Below are 18,514 nucleotides of genomic sequence, written 5' to 3' on the forward strand. Positions count from 1 at the left end.
CCACGGAACACATAAATTGAGGTTAATAATAACACACGTGTCCATAAAAGTCGATCCAAATGAAATAATTTGCCTCGCATGTCACCACCACCTGCACAGGACCCGACACGGCCTGGGACAGATCACGATCATGCAGCTGTATCTAGGGTCAACAAAGAAAGTTTCGCTTGTATAAACCAAAATTGAAATTAGTAAAGTCGCGTTCGTTATTTCACAGCTTGTAAGTAATTTGTTTTCACCTCCTATCACGTGAAAATAATCCAAACCCTGTCATCTAAGTCTACCACAGAATGACAGGGATTATTTCATAACCTTGACATTCAAGACGAGGTAGCCGACAGGCATTGTTGTTCCGGGTTCAAAGGTCAACGCTTCGACACGATCGCGGAAAAGGTGATTCTGTCAGATGCTGACGTGTTTTATCGCTGTGAATACAATTTTATCTGATCAAGAAATTGAAATGGTACCACATCACTGGTATTGTTGGATTAATTTTCTACAATCTTGTTAGTCTAATGAAATGATGACGAATTTGTATTTGTGTAAAGTTGTAATGAAACCTTTATCACGAAAAATGGCTCCTGTATAATAGCGTAATACTTCATACATTGATACGATTATTCCTATCTTTTCCACGTGGTTTCGCCAGATTTTATCTTTTGGTGGTATTTCAGATCAAACTTTAAGTGATCTTGACGTATAACCACATAAAGAATGAGGTGGTTTGAAGGATCGATCCCAGATGCCATTCAGTTGGCAAAATCGAAAGGATCAGTCTTCATTGTGTACATTGCTGGTAAGTGATATTCTCACTAAAAACTAATCTTCACTGTTAAAAATAGTTTGGTTTACCGCTGCTAAGGTCAGCTATCGAAAAAAAAATGTAAGAAAATATATAAAGGTTGTCGCATAATTCTCGGGCTAGCCACTGCTACCATCTGGTTCGTCTGATAGGAATTGGACATCCATGGCATGATGGTAGTACCCGTGGAGAATTTGGCATGGTTTTGCAGTCCACAGGGTTTAAATTTTTATAGCCAAGTCAAGTGATGCCGTCTGGGACAGTAAAAACTATGCAGTCAGATAAGTGTTTTGTGAATGGCAGTGATGAGAACAGTGTAAGTAACAATTGGACTAATCTTTTATGCTGTGAAAAAGTATGACTGGCAAAAGTAAGTCATAGAGAGCTGGTCCAAAAAGTCTGTATCTTTTTAGCCATGTATCCCGCATTTAGCTAGTGCTGTCATAAACCATGCATGGGCATGGAATAATCTCAAAAAAATTGGTTGTAAACATATATGAATTGTCTCCTGTGATCAGTGTTGTACACTTATAGATGCCTCACATGTGAAATGTATTTGACATCATTTAGAAACACACATAGCACAACATGTTAGTTATAAATTATTTTACAAGTGTATTTCTGAAGTTATGAATGTTTTCATGATGCAAAGTCATCTTTGTGGTGACCTGGGCTCAATTTATCATTTTTATTTTGAACTCTTCAAAACTTTTAGCTCTTATTTTGACCTCTAGACTGGATGAACCATTCTTAATTGTGATTGACAGTGTTGTATTGGACTACAGTGATGTTCATGTATGGGAGTACATATACCTGCCTGAGTAAAATTACTATATGTTGTTTATTACAGGTGAAGATGAGGAGTCTAAGAAGATGGAGGCTGTATTGAAAGACAGTCAAATTGTGCAGACATGTGAATCTGCTGAATGCGTGGCAATTAGGCTGATGTCCAATAGGTAATTTATAGTTGACATAGATCATGTTCTTAGAAGTGAAGCAGTGCCTTTCAGGCATGCATACAAAAACATAGAACATAGGTGCTTGTTTGTGTAGAAGGGTTTCACCATTATTGTAGCCATTAATGTGCCTGTTCACTAGTGACAGAATTTATAACCAATTAGCAGATCAAATGAAATACTGTATTTAGCTTTTTTATGTGATGCATTTTGCTTGTTTCAGGCTGATTCATCCGACTTTTAGTAGCATGCATGCAACTTTCCTTATAATACATTGACATGTAGTACAGAGCTTTTTTTTTGTTTTTTTGTTTTACGCCGTACTCAAGAATATTTAACTTATATGACGGCGGCCAGCATTATGGTGAGCGGAAACCGGGCAGAGCCTGGGGGGAATACAGGGCTTCTGCCTTGTACCATTATATGGACCCTGTTAAATATATTATTTTAATGACTGTTACCATTAATCAATTGGGCACATTCAGGTGATCTGATTATGCTCACCCTAATTTCTAAACCTTTTCACATATGAAAGAGCAGCTTTCTGTGCAATTCATGCACATTTTCAATTTGATGTTTGGGACAAAACTACATTGGCTGGATTGGCCAGTTTCAGGGCTTCACAAAAAATATAACATTATGTCGTCATAATATGCTTGATTAAACACCTTTGCAAACCCGTGAAAAGGTTGAAGAGTTACAGTACCATATTACAGTTTACTCAAGGGTGTCATAACAAAAGTGTACATGTAATCTAGAGAATTCATTAATTTCTGAACTAGTATATTGATACTCTATATGTTATGAAGTGATAACTGAAGAGTTTTTATTATGTTGATGAAGAGGGACAATCTTAATAGTATGGTCTTTTCATGTTTGACACATGCCATAAGATGATAGACAAAGTATTAGTTTAATTTTGTCTTCAGCAACAAAAATGATGTTAGTTAGGCAGCATGAAAATAATGAATACTATGTGTACATGTACACATGAACTGAACAGTGATATTTTTTCATGTCATGTTCGTTCTAGTTAATTTTTCGTGTACAAACTTGCTTATGGATGTATGACCAACTGTTTCTTTGTTTTCTAGTGAGGCCTGTGGACAGTTTTCTATGTTTTGTATCCTTTGTACACATGAACATGGATTTACAACGGCTATCAGAAAATGGTGAATCTCCCATCAATGATCAAAAAATGGAAAACAGGGACTGGACATTCAACAAATCAGCATACCTGTAGACCTGTATAGAACTCCAACAAGTGTTCAGTCTTAAAGTCTGTATTCTAGGTTCAAAGGGCGATAACTCTGGAAATATTAGATGTGGCACAACCTAAATACATGTATAACATGCATATCCTCACATGTCATGTCTACAAAGTTTCATCGAAATCCAATTCAAACTCTATGAGGAGATGCATTCAAGTGGTAATCATTAGGGAGACACAGAAAACCTGTTCACCACATGTATATACCTCACATATGTAAATAATATATCAGTGGGATAGAAGTGGTCTAATGACTGTATCTAGCTACAGAACTTTTGGTACCCCTGTCGGTAACCTCTTTTTACCAAAGTCAAATAGCACACCTGTAAAGCCCTATATTAAAGAGCTACATGTAATTGTATCTTTGTTCCGGAAAATGATATGTGCATGATATATATTGTCCATATGGTTTGCTCTGGCAATGTTTTTGTAATTTTCTCCTTAACTGTAGATGAAAAGATCCTGTTGTTGTTGTTCCTTCTGTGTTTTTGATTGGTAACAATGGTATTCCATTAGAGGTGACTGGTGGGGCTGTATCAGCCAAGGATTTCCGTGTTAAGGTGGAGTCAGCAGTTCAGGTGGGTGAGGCTTTATCTTGTCATTATTACATGTCCAACCTGGTTGGTGAAGCCAGGTTTTAGTTTTCTGTGGATAGTATTGATTTCCCCATATACACCTCTCCTTACAACACACGAATCAGTACATCAGTCAACATGGTCACAAATGTGCCTCCCAAATTTTTCACTGAGTTGTTGTTGCTCACAATCTTACATTCTTCCTTTGTTATAGTCTTTGCATTCAGAAGATAGGTTATTGCTTGGGTATTCAGTGAAAGCCAAGATAAATTGATCTTTTGGCTTTCAGTTAACAATGAGCAGGATGCACTTTCTGTTCCTGTGTATCTTACATGTCCCAGCCTGTCAATGACTAATGACCACCTTGTAACACACTTAATGTAGGATTATATGCATGGTAGGCAGTCTACTCTTCCAGCAACAGTGCTGTAATGAAGGAGAGGTGTATGTGCGCTCGTTTTCTGTATCCAGTTTATTTATTTGACTTGTGTTGTATGCCTTGCTCAAGTTCATTTCACTTATCTGACAACAGCTAGCATTGTGGTGGAGGAAATTAGGCAGTGCCAGGAGAAACCCAGAGCCATGCACAGTTTGCTGGACTTCAACTCACAGAGAGGCTGCGGAATCTTTGTTCTGCACTAGCACACTAATCTCTCAGCTACATGGTCCCTTTTCAGAATTTAAGGAAACAAAGATGTACATCAGAATAACATGTATCATTAATTGTGTGTGGCTTAGATTTGGTTTTTGTTATTAACCATACATATAATAGGAATCAACTTAAAGAACATTCTCTATACATGTAGATGTATTTTCCTGATTCTAGTCACCAGAAGTTTTCATGGCATAAACTAATTTTGTGTTTATCTAGGCCAACAAAAAGCAGCAACCAGGGTCCCCAGGTGGAGCCTCAGCCCCTTCTGGCCAGCCACCCACTGAGGCCTCACCGTCGGTTGTTTCACAGGCTGAAGGAGCATCTGAGCCTCGTGAAGATGTGCAGGAAAGGGTGGAAAGGTTTGTGTCATAACATGAAGTCACACAAGAATACAAACAGTACATGCCAGTGCATCTCTGCACCCACTTTAGCTGCTGAATGTAGCTTTCTGGTGGCTCATCTGTGACGGTGGACTATCTGTACATGGTCATGGGTGATTAGGGACAAATGCATTACCTAAAATATCTCAGCAGATGAGGCTGTTTTCGGTTACTCATTTACCACCAACCCCCACCCATTCACGGATCATCTCCTTGGGTGACTCTCCCATGTAAGTGGCATGTTTTGAAAAAGTGTGTTGTTGGTTGGTACCATTGAAAATGGCTAATGTCAGGTTTGAAGTTAAGTGACAAAAGTTCAGGCATACTTAGATGTATTTGTACAAACCCATTGAAGTCCTGTAAAATCGTCTAACGTTCTATCTCTGCCTCACTTTGAGAACATCAATCGTGAAAATCCTGTACCTGTACTTTGCATGCAGGCAGCTATCCTCAAATAAGACCACTTCAGCATCAGTCAAAACGAGGGGGAAAAAAATAAGTACATTTATCTTTTTTTTCCCCCTATTATTAGGAAATTTGACAATTTCCTGACAAACAACTGAAATGTTGGTTTAATGTATGTTGTAAGTTGTTATTAGTATTATCTGCTGCATGCCACAGTGATTGGCCTACAGTGTGTGTTTAGAAGTACTTAGATCAGGCAAATCTGTATCAGAAATGTGACAGATAGCAATCTGGTTTTATGTAGAAGACTTACAATTCTTTTTACCATTGCGGAAGGACAGTTGTTGTTATGAAAGAAATGTTTAATGCAACAATTTTGGACAGTAACAGGCAGTGAGCATACAAACATATGGACGTGCTTGCATATAGTTGGGTAAGTTGTATACGAGACTTGCGTGGGAGAGTGTAGTGGTCTTCTAGTATATGAATGTGCAAAACACATTTCATGTTTCACTTAATTTTCACATTATATACACATACCTATATTTTCTGTCACATCCAGTTTACCCGACTATGCATCAAGCACTTACATGTGACATCGCCAATTGTTGACGTATACCCACAAATGATTTTTTTTTTTTTTTTTTTTTTCATTGGTGTTTTACACCGTACTCAAGAATATTTCACTTATACGACGGCGGCCAGCATTATGGTGGGTGGAAACCGGACACAGCCCGGGGAAACCCACGACGATCCGCAGGTTGCTGGCAGACCTTCCCACATACGGCCGGAGAGGAAGCCAGCATGAGCTGGACTTGAACTCACAGCGACCGCATTGGTGAGAGGCTCCTGGGTCATTACGCTGTGCTAGCGCGCTAACCAACTGAGCCACGGAGGCCCCGACCCACAAATGACACAAGGCTTTTGATATCATTCTTTGATATGAAAACATATCTGCCTCATTTAACATCACATGGCATCAAGAGTACCTATGTATAATGTATTACACCAAGCACTTGGGGGCCTCCGTGGCTCAGTCGGTTAGCGCGCTAGCGCAGCGTAATGACCCAGGAGCTTCTCACCAATGCGGTCGCTGTGAGTTCAAGTCCAGCTCATGCTGGCTTCCTCTCCGGCTGTAAGTGGGAAGGTCTGCTAGCAACCTGCAGATGGTCGTGGGTTTCCCCCAGGCTCTGCCCGGTTTCCACCCACCATAATGCTGGCCGCCGTCGTATAAGTGAAATATTCTTGAGTACGGCGTAAAACACCAATCAAATAAATAAATAAATAAACCAAGCAACTTGAGCAAAAACTGATGAAAAATCCTGTCATTGATGACATTGCACAGTGCAAATTTTTTTTAGCCATACTCTGTAAGGATTCCTTCACACATGTGTGGGAAGATCTGTCAGCAACCTGTGGATGGTTGTGGGTTTCCCCCGGGCTCTGCCCGGTTTCCTCCCACCATAATGTTGGCCACCGTGGTATAAGTGAAATATTCTGGAGTACGGCGTAAAACACCAGTCAAGAAAGAAAAAAAATCTTCATACATGTATGTGGCTCTAAGCATTTAGGTTGCTTATGATTATGCGGAAACACTGATGTTGCCGGGACATGAGGACTAATCACCTAAAACAATAATGCTCAGTAACATCACATCATTGGCTGGCCTAGGTTCCTGCACCGATGTTTCCACATAATGGTTGGTTTCTCTCAAAACTGGAATAGCTCTTGAAGGGTATGTGGCAGTCATGAACGACTTACCTTAACAATTTCCACCGTCGGCCAAAGTGATTGCATGTCATTGGTGTAGCAATTTTGTTGCAGAGCCATGTCACCGAGATAGAACAAAAGTGAGTGTGTAATGATATCATGAAGGAGCATTTGCCTAAGGGACATGAATCATGGCGGTTTGGCAGGGACAGTAGATCCAAGCTGAAAATCAATCCTGGGTCGGGTCACACCTAAGACCTTAAGAGAGGAAATTGTACTTTCCTGACTTGGCCTTCAGCATTAAGGGGATAGTGGAGCGAATGGTTGACCTGTATTAGTATAATGGCTTGGGTGGGGCGGCTAACTTGCCTTTGGTGAGTTGTCTCAGTGAAGCAGCCCTATATGTAGGTAAAAGAGTGGTGGAAATGTGCACATTAGACATACATGCACTCTTAGGACTCCTTCGTTTGTAGAATTGTTAAGTATGACCTTAAGCCCTAAGCACCCACTCACTCATTCAGTCATGGAGGTTTAGAGGAATTTATTATGTTAATGAAGCGACTGTGCAAAAAGTAAGTAAATAGGTCTGCGTCTACTGCCTTGATAGGTAAAGTCACTTGTATTGTTTGTTTTGACGTGGTTGATTTGATTTTATACAGAGCCAAAAAATTGATAGCCGAGAAACAAGCCAAGAAAGCCTTGGAAGAGAAAGAGGTAAAACTCCCCATAAAGTTTTCATAGCAGAATATTAAACGAAGTGGAACAAATTCTGAGACTATACTGTTGTGATAAATCCAATATTATGAATTTTGTGTACGTAGTGGAATGTCCATCCATAGTCATCAACCAGTCTTATTTTGGGCTCCATGTTTGTACTTATGTTTTTTTCTTCTTTTTTGGGGCATTTTATAAACATGATATATAAATGTAATCTTTGTTTTGAAAATCGTGTTATTTTTTTCTCCATGTTTCCTTTTTCTTACAACAGAAATATTGTATAAAGTGTAAGTCTTTCTTTATGTTTAAAAAGTAAGACATTGGGTGTTTAATATCTGTGCAGAAGCAGATTAAGGAGGAGAAGGAAAGACGCTTGTTAGGCCAGAGCGTATTACAGTCAAAGCAGAGGAAAGAAGAAATGGAGGCAAGAGAAATACAGAATGAGCTGCGCAAACGAAAAGAGGAAGACCGAAAAGCCAGAGAAAGAGTAAAGGAGCAAATAGCCAGAGACAGGTAACAAAAGGGTATAAATTGTCGTTGATCAAATAATGAGTTCAAATATTTTCAGACAGGTAAATAATATGAATGTCTCATCCAAGTTATTTTTTGTCAAGTGATAAAGTGGTTATAAATGATTCAAACAAGATTTATAGGTTTGCTAATATTTAATGTATGTGGCAAGGAGAGTTGGGTGGCAAGGTGTTTTTCTCTGTGTTTTTTTTTTTTGTTTGTTTGTTTGTTTACATGTAGGATTTCAATTGAACAAACAAGGAAATAGTATATACAATTCATGTAAAACATACACATTATGGTTTAAAGCTAACATGAATATCCATACGAGTGGGTGGTATTTAATACATCTATTGCGGTCCAAATTTAAACATATCACTTGTCAGTTATAAGATACAGATGGCTTTGTTGTCTGATAAACCTGATATTAGTCCTTGGACCAAGGCCCAAAATTTCACATATTGGGTGACCACTCAGGTTGGCTGAATCTCCTTGCTATTTTTAAGTTGGTACATGTCTTTAGTTCATGGTTGGTACATGTCTTTAGTTCATGTTTCAATGTGATAGTTCTTGCAGATGAGTAGCTTTACATGGATTTCGCCCCCCTCTAATAAACGTACTATTGTTCAGTGTGCTGACTCATGTATTGCCAACAGTCATGTACAATAACAGCGCTATTTGAACCAACAATACCTTTAAGAATACTTCCTTAACTAATTCAAGCTATTGTTCTCAAGCATAATGGCAGATTTGTTGATGAAAGATAACATTTTAGCACTGTCATGGTTTGGAGACGGGTGAGCTAAAGGGGTGAGCAGGACTGCATCAGCAATTTTCTTTGCAGCCAGAAAATGACAGAAGGCATGAAGTTTATATTTTTTAATATTTTAGGGCATTTTTTCGCGGTTGTGTAAACAATTCACTGTTGCCTTAAAGTTTAAAGATCACAGGTAAATTCCAAATGGCACACATGGGTCTTTCCATGACTCCAAAAACCAAAGGAAGACTTTTGATTCTTTTGGAGGGACATTAACACTCTCATTTATCTGTCAACAGGTGCCATGAATGTTAAATTAACATCTTGCTCCTTAATTTGATGTATTACTTGCATGGTGGCTTTAATTACGGAAACCTGGGTGTTGACAGTCATTGGTTCGTTGTAAGGTCAAGCAATTGGATGGAGGAGAAGATTTCTCATCCGACAGTTTAAAAGTAAAGTAATTAATCCAACGAAGTCTGAAACATGATTGTTTGTGAAGATTTTTACTTTGATGTTAAATCTGTCAAGTGCAGCACTTTTTGATTTAGAAGGAAAACAGCCCTGATAAGAAAGGTTTTTCAAGGCTTTTTTTATTGTACGTTTTCATTCACTCCAACAGTGTCTGTTTCTTGTCCTACCCTGCACTACTTCTGGAGGAATGAATGAGTGTTTATGGCTTAACCCGGCTATTTCTGGAGGAAGACTCCACTTTGTGTACAATCTAGAACTTCCTATACACGACTGCAGCTTCAAGGTCCGTATTGTGTAGGGCAAAGATCCCTTGGTTGAGTTTTTGGATTGCTGTTCTAAGTCTGCTGCCATCTGCACCGAGCAAAGCAAAGTGGAACTGCGTGATAATCCTTGAGATATCTTGTCTGCTTTACTGCTGGGATAGAATTATAGAATGTTCCACGAACCTAATTTTCTCGCAGTATCAAGGATTCAGACTCATCATCAAAACAGTGAATGATGCCAGGCTGCTCTGTTTGCATAGCCTTGCCTTCATCAACGAACGATATATCCATTAAGAAATAATTTGCTTTAAGGTCTGTTCAGTTAACGCATTTATGGCTCTATACAAGTATGTCTGTGCATTTTAATGTAGTAGTTTTGCCGTCTGGATTTATCAAGGGCAAAAACTTTATGTGACCTCACAGATTACAGTATGGTCAGAAGAGGCTACTCAAGTATCCAATGTTTTAAAGGCAATTTACTGGGTTGTAAAAGTTTGTAATTTGCACAATGCCTTATAAGGGGATTTTTCATTCTATCAAAATGTGTGATAAAGCCACCATTGCAGAAAGGCTATCATGTCTTCATTTACTTCTACTGGCCCTTTAAACATGTTAGTACCAATTAGGTTTGGCCACCTTAGGTTGTACCAGTATCTTTTCTGACCCATGGAATATATGTGATTATGTAAATTTGTAGGGCTGATAGAGCAGCTAAATACCAGAAGGATAAAGAAGACATTGCCAGAGTGAAGGAAGAACAGGAGAGAGCCAAGCTGGAAGCCCAGCAAATGGCTGCAGCAGAATTGGCTTCTAAGAGGAGGTTTGTACAGTTCATAGCTGAGACTTTAAAGCAGCTGTAGAAGTTAGTTGCTGTCCGGACCAGTCAACCTTCAGTTATTTGTTCAAATTTTTCAGTCCTGTGTGTTTGACATAAGCCTGATACATCTTTCAGCATTAGCAGTTCACTCGTTGAGGGGTCTGAGTGCAAGGACAATACAAAATCCTGCACAGGTGATATTACAGATATTGCAAACTTGCACCATAGTGCTGACCATCGTATGAGTGAAATATTGTTGAGTATGGTGTAATACAGTAATCAAATAAATCAAATACTAGTATTAAAAAAATCAGTGCTGTACATGTAAAGATTTTGTCTTTGGTTCAGTGAGACGGCTCGACTACAGTTCCGGTTACCTGATGGAACTTCAGTCACAGAAACCTTCCCATCTGGTGAACCACTGTCAGCAGCCCGAGACTTCATCTCAGAGGTGAGCATAGCATTGACTGTGCTACTTGCAGTAATCTGGTGAGCATAGCATTGACTGTACCACTGTCAGTAATCTATTGAGCATAACTTTGGCTGTACCACTGTCAGTAATCTGGTGAGTATAGCATTGGCTGTACCACTGTCAGTAATCTGATGAGTATAGCTTTGGCTGTACCACTGTCAGTAATCTGGTGAGTATAGCTTTGGCTGTACCACTGTCAGTAATCTGGTGAGTATAGCATTGGCTGTATCACTGTCAGTAATCTGGTGAGCACAGCTTACCACTGTCAGTAATCTGGTGAGCACAGCCATGACCTTACCACTGTCAGAAATCCGGTGAGCACAACCATGACCTTAACACTATCAATAATCTGGTGATGATAGCCATGACCTTACCACTCACGTGTGCTCAGCCAAGATTTTATTACTGCAATGATTTTGATGCTGCTACTGTCACTAGTATGAGGTGATCATATCCATGATCATTGTGTTGATCATCATCAGATTCTAACTGATATTAAGAGTTTTGATCAGACTGTATTACAGTGGCTTGGTCACTGGAAGCATTGGTTCAGTCTCATTCACTAGGCCTTGGTGACAATATGCGATGAATGGTGCCTAAATGCTGCCATAGACTTTACCTATGGTAAGCATAGTGTTGAACCTCGCTGCCAGCACAGGGTTTGCTACTTGCACTTTTTGAACACTCTGCATCATATAAGTGAGAAGTCACAAGGATAGCTGTAAACAACAATCAGATATATGTAAATAAATAAATTAGATTTAGTTCCACGCAGGTAGCTAAGGTGTGGCTTTTTGTTGAGACCTTATCAAGTACATGCTGACGTACCAAACTTGATTCCAAGCTGTGATTCCCTCATTCCCTCCCATCTGAGCTGATGTGTAAGTAAGTCAGCGTGTTATGTGGATGTCTGGATTTTCTAGAATATGATATACATGTTGTAACAGGCCTCTTTTTCTTTTACATGCTTATTTTCAGTATTTGGGTGCAGGCTTTGGTTCACCAGTTTTGTCAACCATATATCCAAGAAAGTCATTTACGGACAGTGATATGGGTGAAAGCTTTAGCAGCCTTCAGCTGAGCCCTTCTGCTGTTATAATGGTTTTACCGGTAAGTGAACTATGTATGTATTGTTTAAATATGGAGGAAAACTCAGGACTTGTGGGAATGAGCATCTTCTCGGAATGTTATTGCTTCAATATTTGAAGAAGTGTGGCTGATTTGTGATCACAGCAAAAAACTATGTCTTGTTTTTTTTTATTTTTGAGAGATAAAATAGTCTTTGCTCTTGCCCACAAGAGTCATCAAGGAAGAGTGGCTGTTCAGTTAGTTGGATGTACAGTGTATTCCTAAAACAAGAGGAGTGTTATACTCAGCTGCTGGTATGCTGTAGTATATACTATGCTGACATGCTACAATCTATGTATACTTCGTGAAATTGGCTCCTGTCTTATATTTGAATTGACACCTTCTTTCATTTGTCGTAAATGGCTGAATGTTTGTAAAGCCTTATACATGTAAGTGATAAGTGTGCAGCAAAGTTATAGGATCAAGGCCTTTGTCTTGGACATGTTTCATGCAGTCCTGGAAGTGGAACTGTCGGTTGATAAGGTACATAACCTGTACATTTAGCTGCATCTGACATCTCACAATTTTTCCAAATTGAGGTCTGATAGGCCACAGGGTTTACATGTGCTTATCACATTGATCATGACGAGTGAAAGTGGTGGACGGCATTGGTTAGTGGGTGTATGTGCATCTGACAACTTGACACCGTGAACCTTCAGTAGTAGGTTCAGTAGTTGATCGTGGGCCTGGTGTGCGAACCAGCTGCAGTGTCATGATTTATGTACTTATCATAGCGTTGTTACTTATGTACACACACGTACACAAGTACATGTGTTTCAAACATATTTCATTATTATTTTGTCGTGATACATCTGTCGCCACTGTCTCTGCCACATGTTGTGGGAGTTACTCCCCTACCGGAAGGACTCTGATTATGATATTTCATATATATGACATTTTCATTTGTTTCATGCAGGCCCTACTAAGGTCAAAGGTTAAGTCCACAGAAGGGTCATGCTTGTTCTAAAAATTGTGTTATCAAGTTTCAGAGTCAACCATTATTTGAAATTTCATGAGACGTGGTAGACATCACCTGTGTACTAAGGTTGCAAACTGAATGAAAGTGGTCTGAAGGCTGAGGTCATGGAGAAACTTTTTGGGAAAATTGCTTTATCTAAATTTTCTTAATTTTTTTTTATATCTTACTGTAATTCTTTAACCTTTTTCTCATGTTTGCAAGGTGTTTATTCAAGCATATTCTGAGGGCAGTATGTGTTGACTGATAAAATTATGCTTTTTGTGAAGCCCTGAAACTGGCCAAGGCAACCAACCAATGTACATGTAATCATGTCTCCAAAATCAAATTAAAAATATGCTTAAATTGTGCTGAAGGTCGCTGCTTTCGTATGTGAAAAGGTTGAGAAATTAGGGTATCACTCAAACAATATATATGTATGCCTCGTTTGTTTATTTCCTTTTTAAGTTAAACATGAATTGTTAGCTGGCTTGTACGTAGTACAAGCATAGCTTATGTGGTACCCTGAGCGTCAGTCTCCAATAACAGAGGAAGTAATGTTAAACAAAATGGTATCAGGGGTGGTATCTTAAAAAGGACTGCAGGTATTGAGCTCAAGATTTGCACACATGTAGAGCACAATAGCATGGAGGGAATAATCCATAATTGATTCCGTGTGTACATATTAAGTACTGTAAATTACTGAATTCCGGACTTAGTGCCACACAGTAACTCCAAGCAAGTCCGTTTGTCCTCTGAAGGTTTCTTTAATTTGTTATCAGTGGACAGACTTTGAATAGAACAAAAACAACCTGAGAAAATATATAAAAACAAAACAAGATTAGTCACTGTCTTACCATAGACAATGGCATTAGACATGTAAAGTTACTGGTATGTACTGATATTACTAACTACGTATACAGTTCAAGTCCAGCTCATGCTCGCTTCCTCTCCGGCCGTACGTGGGAAGGTCTGCCAGCAACCTGCGGATGGTCGTGGGTTTCCCCCGGGCTCTGCCCGGTTTCCTCCCACCATAATGCTGGCCGCTGTCGTATAAGTGAAATATTCTTGAGTACGGCGTAAAACACCAATCAAAAAAAAAAAAAAAAAAAAAAAAAACGTATACAGTTATAAATCTGTGTATATAGACATGTACCATACAGGTAGTTCAGCTTAAACACACATTTACAGGCTTATATACACTGGGATATAGCATTTCATCAGGACATTAATCTATGTCACAGTTACCATGCAGGTTACAGTTCTTCTGACACATACTGTTCTTGCTATATAAAGGCATCCTAATGCATGTACATGGTAAAATAATATTTACCCTGTGACTGCCGGGTAGAGACGAGCCACACAGCCGTCACACCGTTTTGACAAGCATGATCTCACCCAGTACAAGGCCCTATCAAAGCCACAAATAACTGGTTACAACAGGTACTAATAAAATCTCATGCTATTGTAACACAACTTTTATCATGAAACATGTAATGGATTATTTATTTATTTATTTTTTTTTTTTTTTTTGATTGGTGTTTTACGCCGTACTCAAGAATATTTCACTTATACGACGGCGGCCAGCATTATGGTGGGTTGAAACCGGGCAGAGCCCGGGGGAAACCCACGACCATCCGCAGGTTGCTGACAGACCTTCTCACGTATGGCCGGAGAGGAAGCCAGCATGAGCTGGACTTGAACTCACAGCGACCGCATTGGTGAGAGACTCCTGGGTCATTACGCTGCGCTAGCGCTTTAACCGACTGAGCCACGGAGGCCCCCATGGATTATTTAAGCCATAAAGGTTATCAAACTGTGCTTAGTAACTTCCAAAGAATTTATGTGACCTAATGAAATAAATTCTGAGCAACAGTCATTTAATATTTTGAACACAAAACGTATAAAATAAGGGATAGTGCAACGACTGGGTGACTTGTATAAGTATAATGGTTCAGTTGAGGTGGCTGACTTGCCTTCGGTAAGTCATCTCACTGAAGCAGCATTAGATAAAAGAGGAGTGGAAATCCGTCCTGCAACAAGGAGGCATATTACCTGCACTCTAAGAAGTCCTTCGTCGTACAGCACAGTTGCATGAGGGGAATATTCCATCGTTGATTCCGTGTGTAGATATTAGGTACCGAAAATTACTGAATTCCTGACAAAGTGTATTGTGTATAAGAATCAATGATAAGCAGAGTGTTAGGGTGTTATCTCAAAAAGTACTTCATGTATTGAGTTCAGGGTTTGAACACATGTAAATACTGTAATTTACTGAATTCCAGACTGAATGTATCTTAAAAAGTATTGTATTTATTGACCCGAAGTTTTACATTCGTATAAAGCTCACTGATGCAAGGTGGATATTCCATCGCTGATGCTCTGTGAGAATATTAATTACTATAAATTACCAAATTCACAATTTCACTTCTTTATGCATTGAGCTAAAGTTTTGCATGTGTCTCATACAGACGAGTATTTCGTAGCCTTGCCACCAATTCTGTCTTTTTCTCATCAGGCTCGAGGCCAGTCCTCTCAATCAGCAGTCTCATCCACAAGCTTTGTTTCTCTCATCTTCACACCTTTGCTGGCCATCTGGAATTTTGTTTACAATCTCTTGTTTGCCTCGCCACCTCGGCCCCGTGGAGCCTATAATCCTGGGAGAAGTCAGCAGGCCAGCAGGGCGGCTGATTCTGATGATGACAACATTCCCTCAGAAACCACATCAAGGTCTAACAGACCCAGAACGTATGTTGTAGTCTAGACAAAGTGATTAACTACTATATCTACAGACCATCTAGAGTACGGCGTAAAATACCAATCAGATAAAATATATACAGACCTACTAAGGAGAAAGCAATAAATTAGTATTACAAATACACAACCTACTACTGCTGTGTAGTGTACATTTATGTGGTCAGGGTACAGAATTGAACAGAATACATATCACAGTATTGCCTATTGAGATATTCACCTTGGAAAAATGTGCATTTAAGCATTTTTGACATTTAAATATTTTGTTGGTTTTGTTTGTAACTATTGCATGTATGAATCTTTTTGGTTATCAAGCAAATCAGACATGATTCCTGGTTTCCTGACACTGCCCTCACATTATTTTCTTGGAACTCATCATAAGTTTTTCTTTGACAGAAATTTTCACAAAAGCAGACCCTACAGCAGACTGTCACACATACACGTACTTGCAAGTTTGACCACCATCATGTGTGTGGAATAGTGTAGGGGCAAGTTCTTGCCTAGTCTTTCAGTCCCAAGGCCACACAAGGTGCCTATATTGGTTAAATCCCAGCCTATTGGGATATACAGGTTCACCTGCTTGTAAGTTTATTGGGGCCTTGCATGAAAGTAATGGCTAACAGAATTAGGGTTCACCAGTTTTATCCACAAACTGCTGTCTTATAATTGAAATATTCTTGAGTGTGACTGAGAACTGTTCTGAATATTTACATGTACATGTTATCCTTTTTTTCAGCGCTTACAAAAGACGAACTCCAGCCTCAGTTAGTCAAAGAGATGGAAACATTCACAAGTTTTCAAATGCAGATGACGACGATGATGAACAAGCTACGTGGAATGGCAACTCTACTCAGCAAATGTAAAGCCTGTATATATATATAATGTGGTGATTATTCTCACTTGTGATCCAAAGGTATCTAAATGCAGAAGGTAGTACAGAAAAAAGGAACAGGCTGGAAACATAAACATGGCAAACAGTCCTGACCTGTGATGCTGTTACACACATTGTTGTACGGTAGTTACATGTTTACTTTATCTCTGACATCGCAGATGGCTTGTGCTGAGAATCATTCGTGAAAAGTAGCATCATGGTGCAAAGGGATGGGACTTGTCAGGGCCACCAGCGAAATAATGATGAATGAGCTATGTACATGTGTTGTTCTTGCCATAGCAGAGGTGTACATGTACATGATGTAGGTGTTCTTGTGAAATCACAAGCAATCAGTATCAGCAACATTACTTATCTCAGTGATTAAGGTGAATTATTACTTATCAGAAAAATTATGATGCAAAAGTAAGTAGGTCATGTAAAGCAATTGCCCATTTGTTGCAAATGAGTTAATTTTCACAAATTATGAGTTTAATGCATGTGATTTTGTGAAATATATAATTTTGGTTGTGGCACATATAACAGTGTGCCATCATGAATTTAATGATGACAGAAAACATGTCATGTAGAATGGCCTATATTTTTCACTATGGAGACTGAATAGACTACTTCTTGATTAATTCCTGATTATAAGTATTAAAGAGGGTTAAAACTATTGAATCAAATTTGGACTTATCATTTGTCTAATTTTCCATTTAATTTATGTAGAGTTTTACAGGTTTAAATTGTGCTAAATTAGACTTTTTAGACTAGAATCTTTTTATTAAGTGTCCACAACTTGCTCTCCAGGATGCAAGAACAAGCGTTAAAATCACATTTCAATTCCACTTAACTCAATTTGGCTTCAGGACCTACTTACTGGTATCAGTGCAGATGTCTTCATTGAAAAATTTCAAAAACACCATTTGATGTGTGTGCATATTTTGACATGCAAATTTGTACTTATCGGTTTTATGCACTTTAAAGTGATACTATGTAACTCAAGGAAAATATGCTTGTATATACATGTATGCCAGTAATTTTTAATTTCCTAAACTTTACCCCTCATGGTGCCCATATGAACAGATACAAATAAATGTAGGCCTACATGGGGAAAGACTATTCTTCATCAAGGGTTGTTTTGCTTATGAACATACACATATGAAGTTTGCTTACATTGCTGTAATCTACTGTATTTTGTATTTCTTTTATGTACATCAGACATGTTATATGTACTCAAGACCGACCACATCAGGCAGATCACTCACTCCCTTTTCTCATGACATGTATCTGTGGGGCCGTGGTGACAATAAGTGATCAACAATGCATGGGTAGCCGTTTGCAGTCTAACATTCGTTGTAGACCATTTGCCTTCCACCAATATGGTATGCTTACTGCATTTGTCATGTGGCAAAGTTCATCAGTAACTTTCTAAGGGTTTGTGGTTATGTCAGGCACTCCATCCATGAGATTAACCAGCATTGTGTAAATGAAAAATTCCTGAGTATGACATTTGAGAACAATAGAATAAATAAATAACTTCACTCACCTGCAGCAGTGGTGAGGTGAAAATAACAAGGAAAGGAATAGGGGAATAAACAAAAAAAAGATTTTCTGAGATCCATGTCTGTGAAGTGACAAATTCCCAGATGTCTGCAGTCTTGAATGTGTTACTAACCTGGAGATTGCTTTTGTACTAGATAGCATGTATTCTACGCCTGTTTTTAGTGTTGAGAGCTGTATTTAAACCTGGATGTACAAGTCTGTCTGGGTCCTATGTACCTGTCTAATAAATTTTAATATATTCAGACCTGGCTCTATTCTTTTGTCTACATCTCATCCTCCCAAACCCCAATAAGTTGTTCAAGTTGATATCTGGTGAAATGTATTGTTGGCTTTAGTATTTGCATGCTTAGGACAACCTGTCCATCATAGTGTTTAAGAGTTGTTGATGCATTAATTGTCAAAACTGTAAAAAAAGTCTTTTTTGGGGGGAGAGATATACCTGAAGTAATCTATAAATAAAAATGAAAATAAATCTCTACT

At 38.8% G+C, this 18,514-nt stretch overlaps 1 protein-coding gene across 4 annotated transcripts; it reads left to right on the forward strand.

Moving 5' to 3' along the window:
• The first annotated feature begins 360 nt into the window (after window positions 1–360).
• LOC135461902 (UBX domain-containing protein 4-like) lies at window positions 361–18,512 on the forward strand. 4 transcript variants are annotated; one of them, XM_064739184.1, is made up of 13 exons: window positions 361–393; window positions 675–796; window positions 1,653–1,758; window positions 2,853–2,881; window positions 3,488–3,606; window positions 4,475–4,617; window positions 7,413–7,467; window positions 7,814–7,983; window positions 10,172–10,294; window positions 10,640–10,742; window positions 11,742–11,873; window positions 15,365–15,594; window positions 16,337–18,512. In XM_064739184.1, the coding sequence occupies exons 2-13, from the start codon at window positions 715–717 to the stop codon at window positions 16,461–16,463; spliced, it is 1,419 nt and encodes a 472-aa protein (XP_064595254.1). In that variant the 5' UTR covers window positions 361–393; window positions 675–714; the 3' UTR covers window positions 16,464–18,512. The 4 variants fall into 4 exon arrangements, with proteins under 4 accessions (XP_064595254.1, XP_064595253.1, XP_064595255.1 ...); XM_064739183.1 differs by having other exon boundaries at window positions 377–463; XM_064739185.1 differs by having other exon boundaries at window positions 390–477.
• Window positions 18,513–18,514: the final 2 nt, after the last annotated feature.

The sequence above is a fragment of the Liolophura sinensis genome, chromosome 1, assembly GCF_032854445.1.
Source record: "Liolophura sinensis isolate JHLJ2023 chromosome 1, CUHK_Ljap_v2, whole genome shotgun sequence".
Taxonomy (NCBI): domain Eukaryota; kingdom Metazoa; phylum Mollusca; class Polyplacophora; order Chitonida; family Chitonidae; genus Liolophura; species Liolophura sinensis.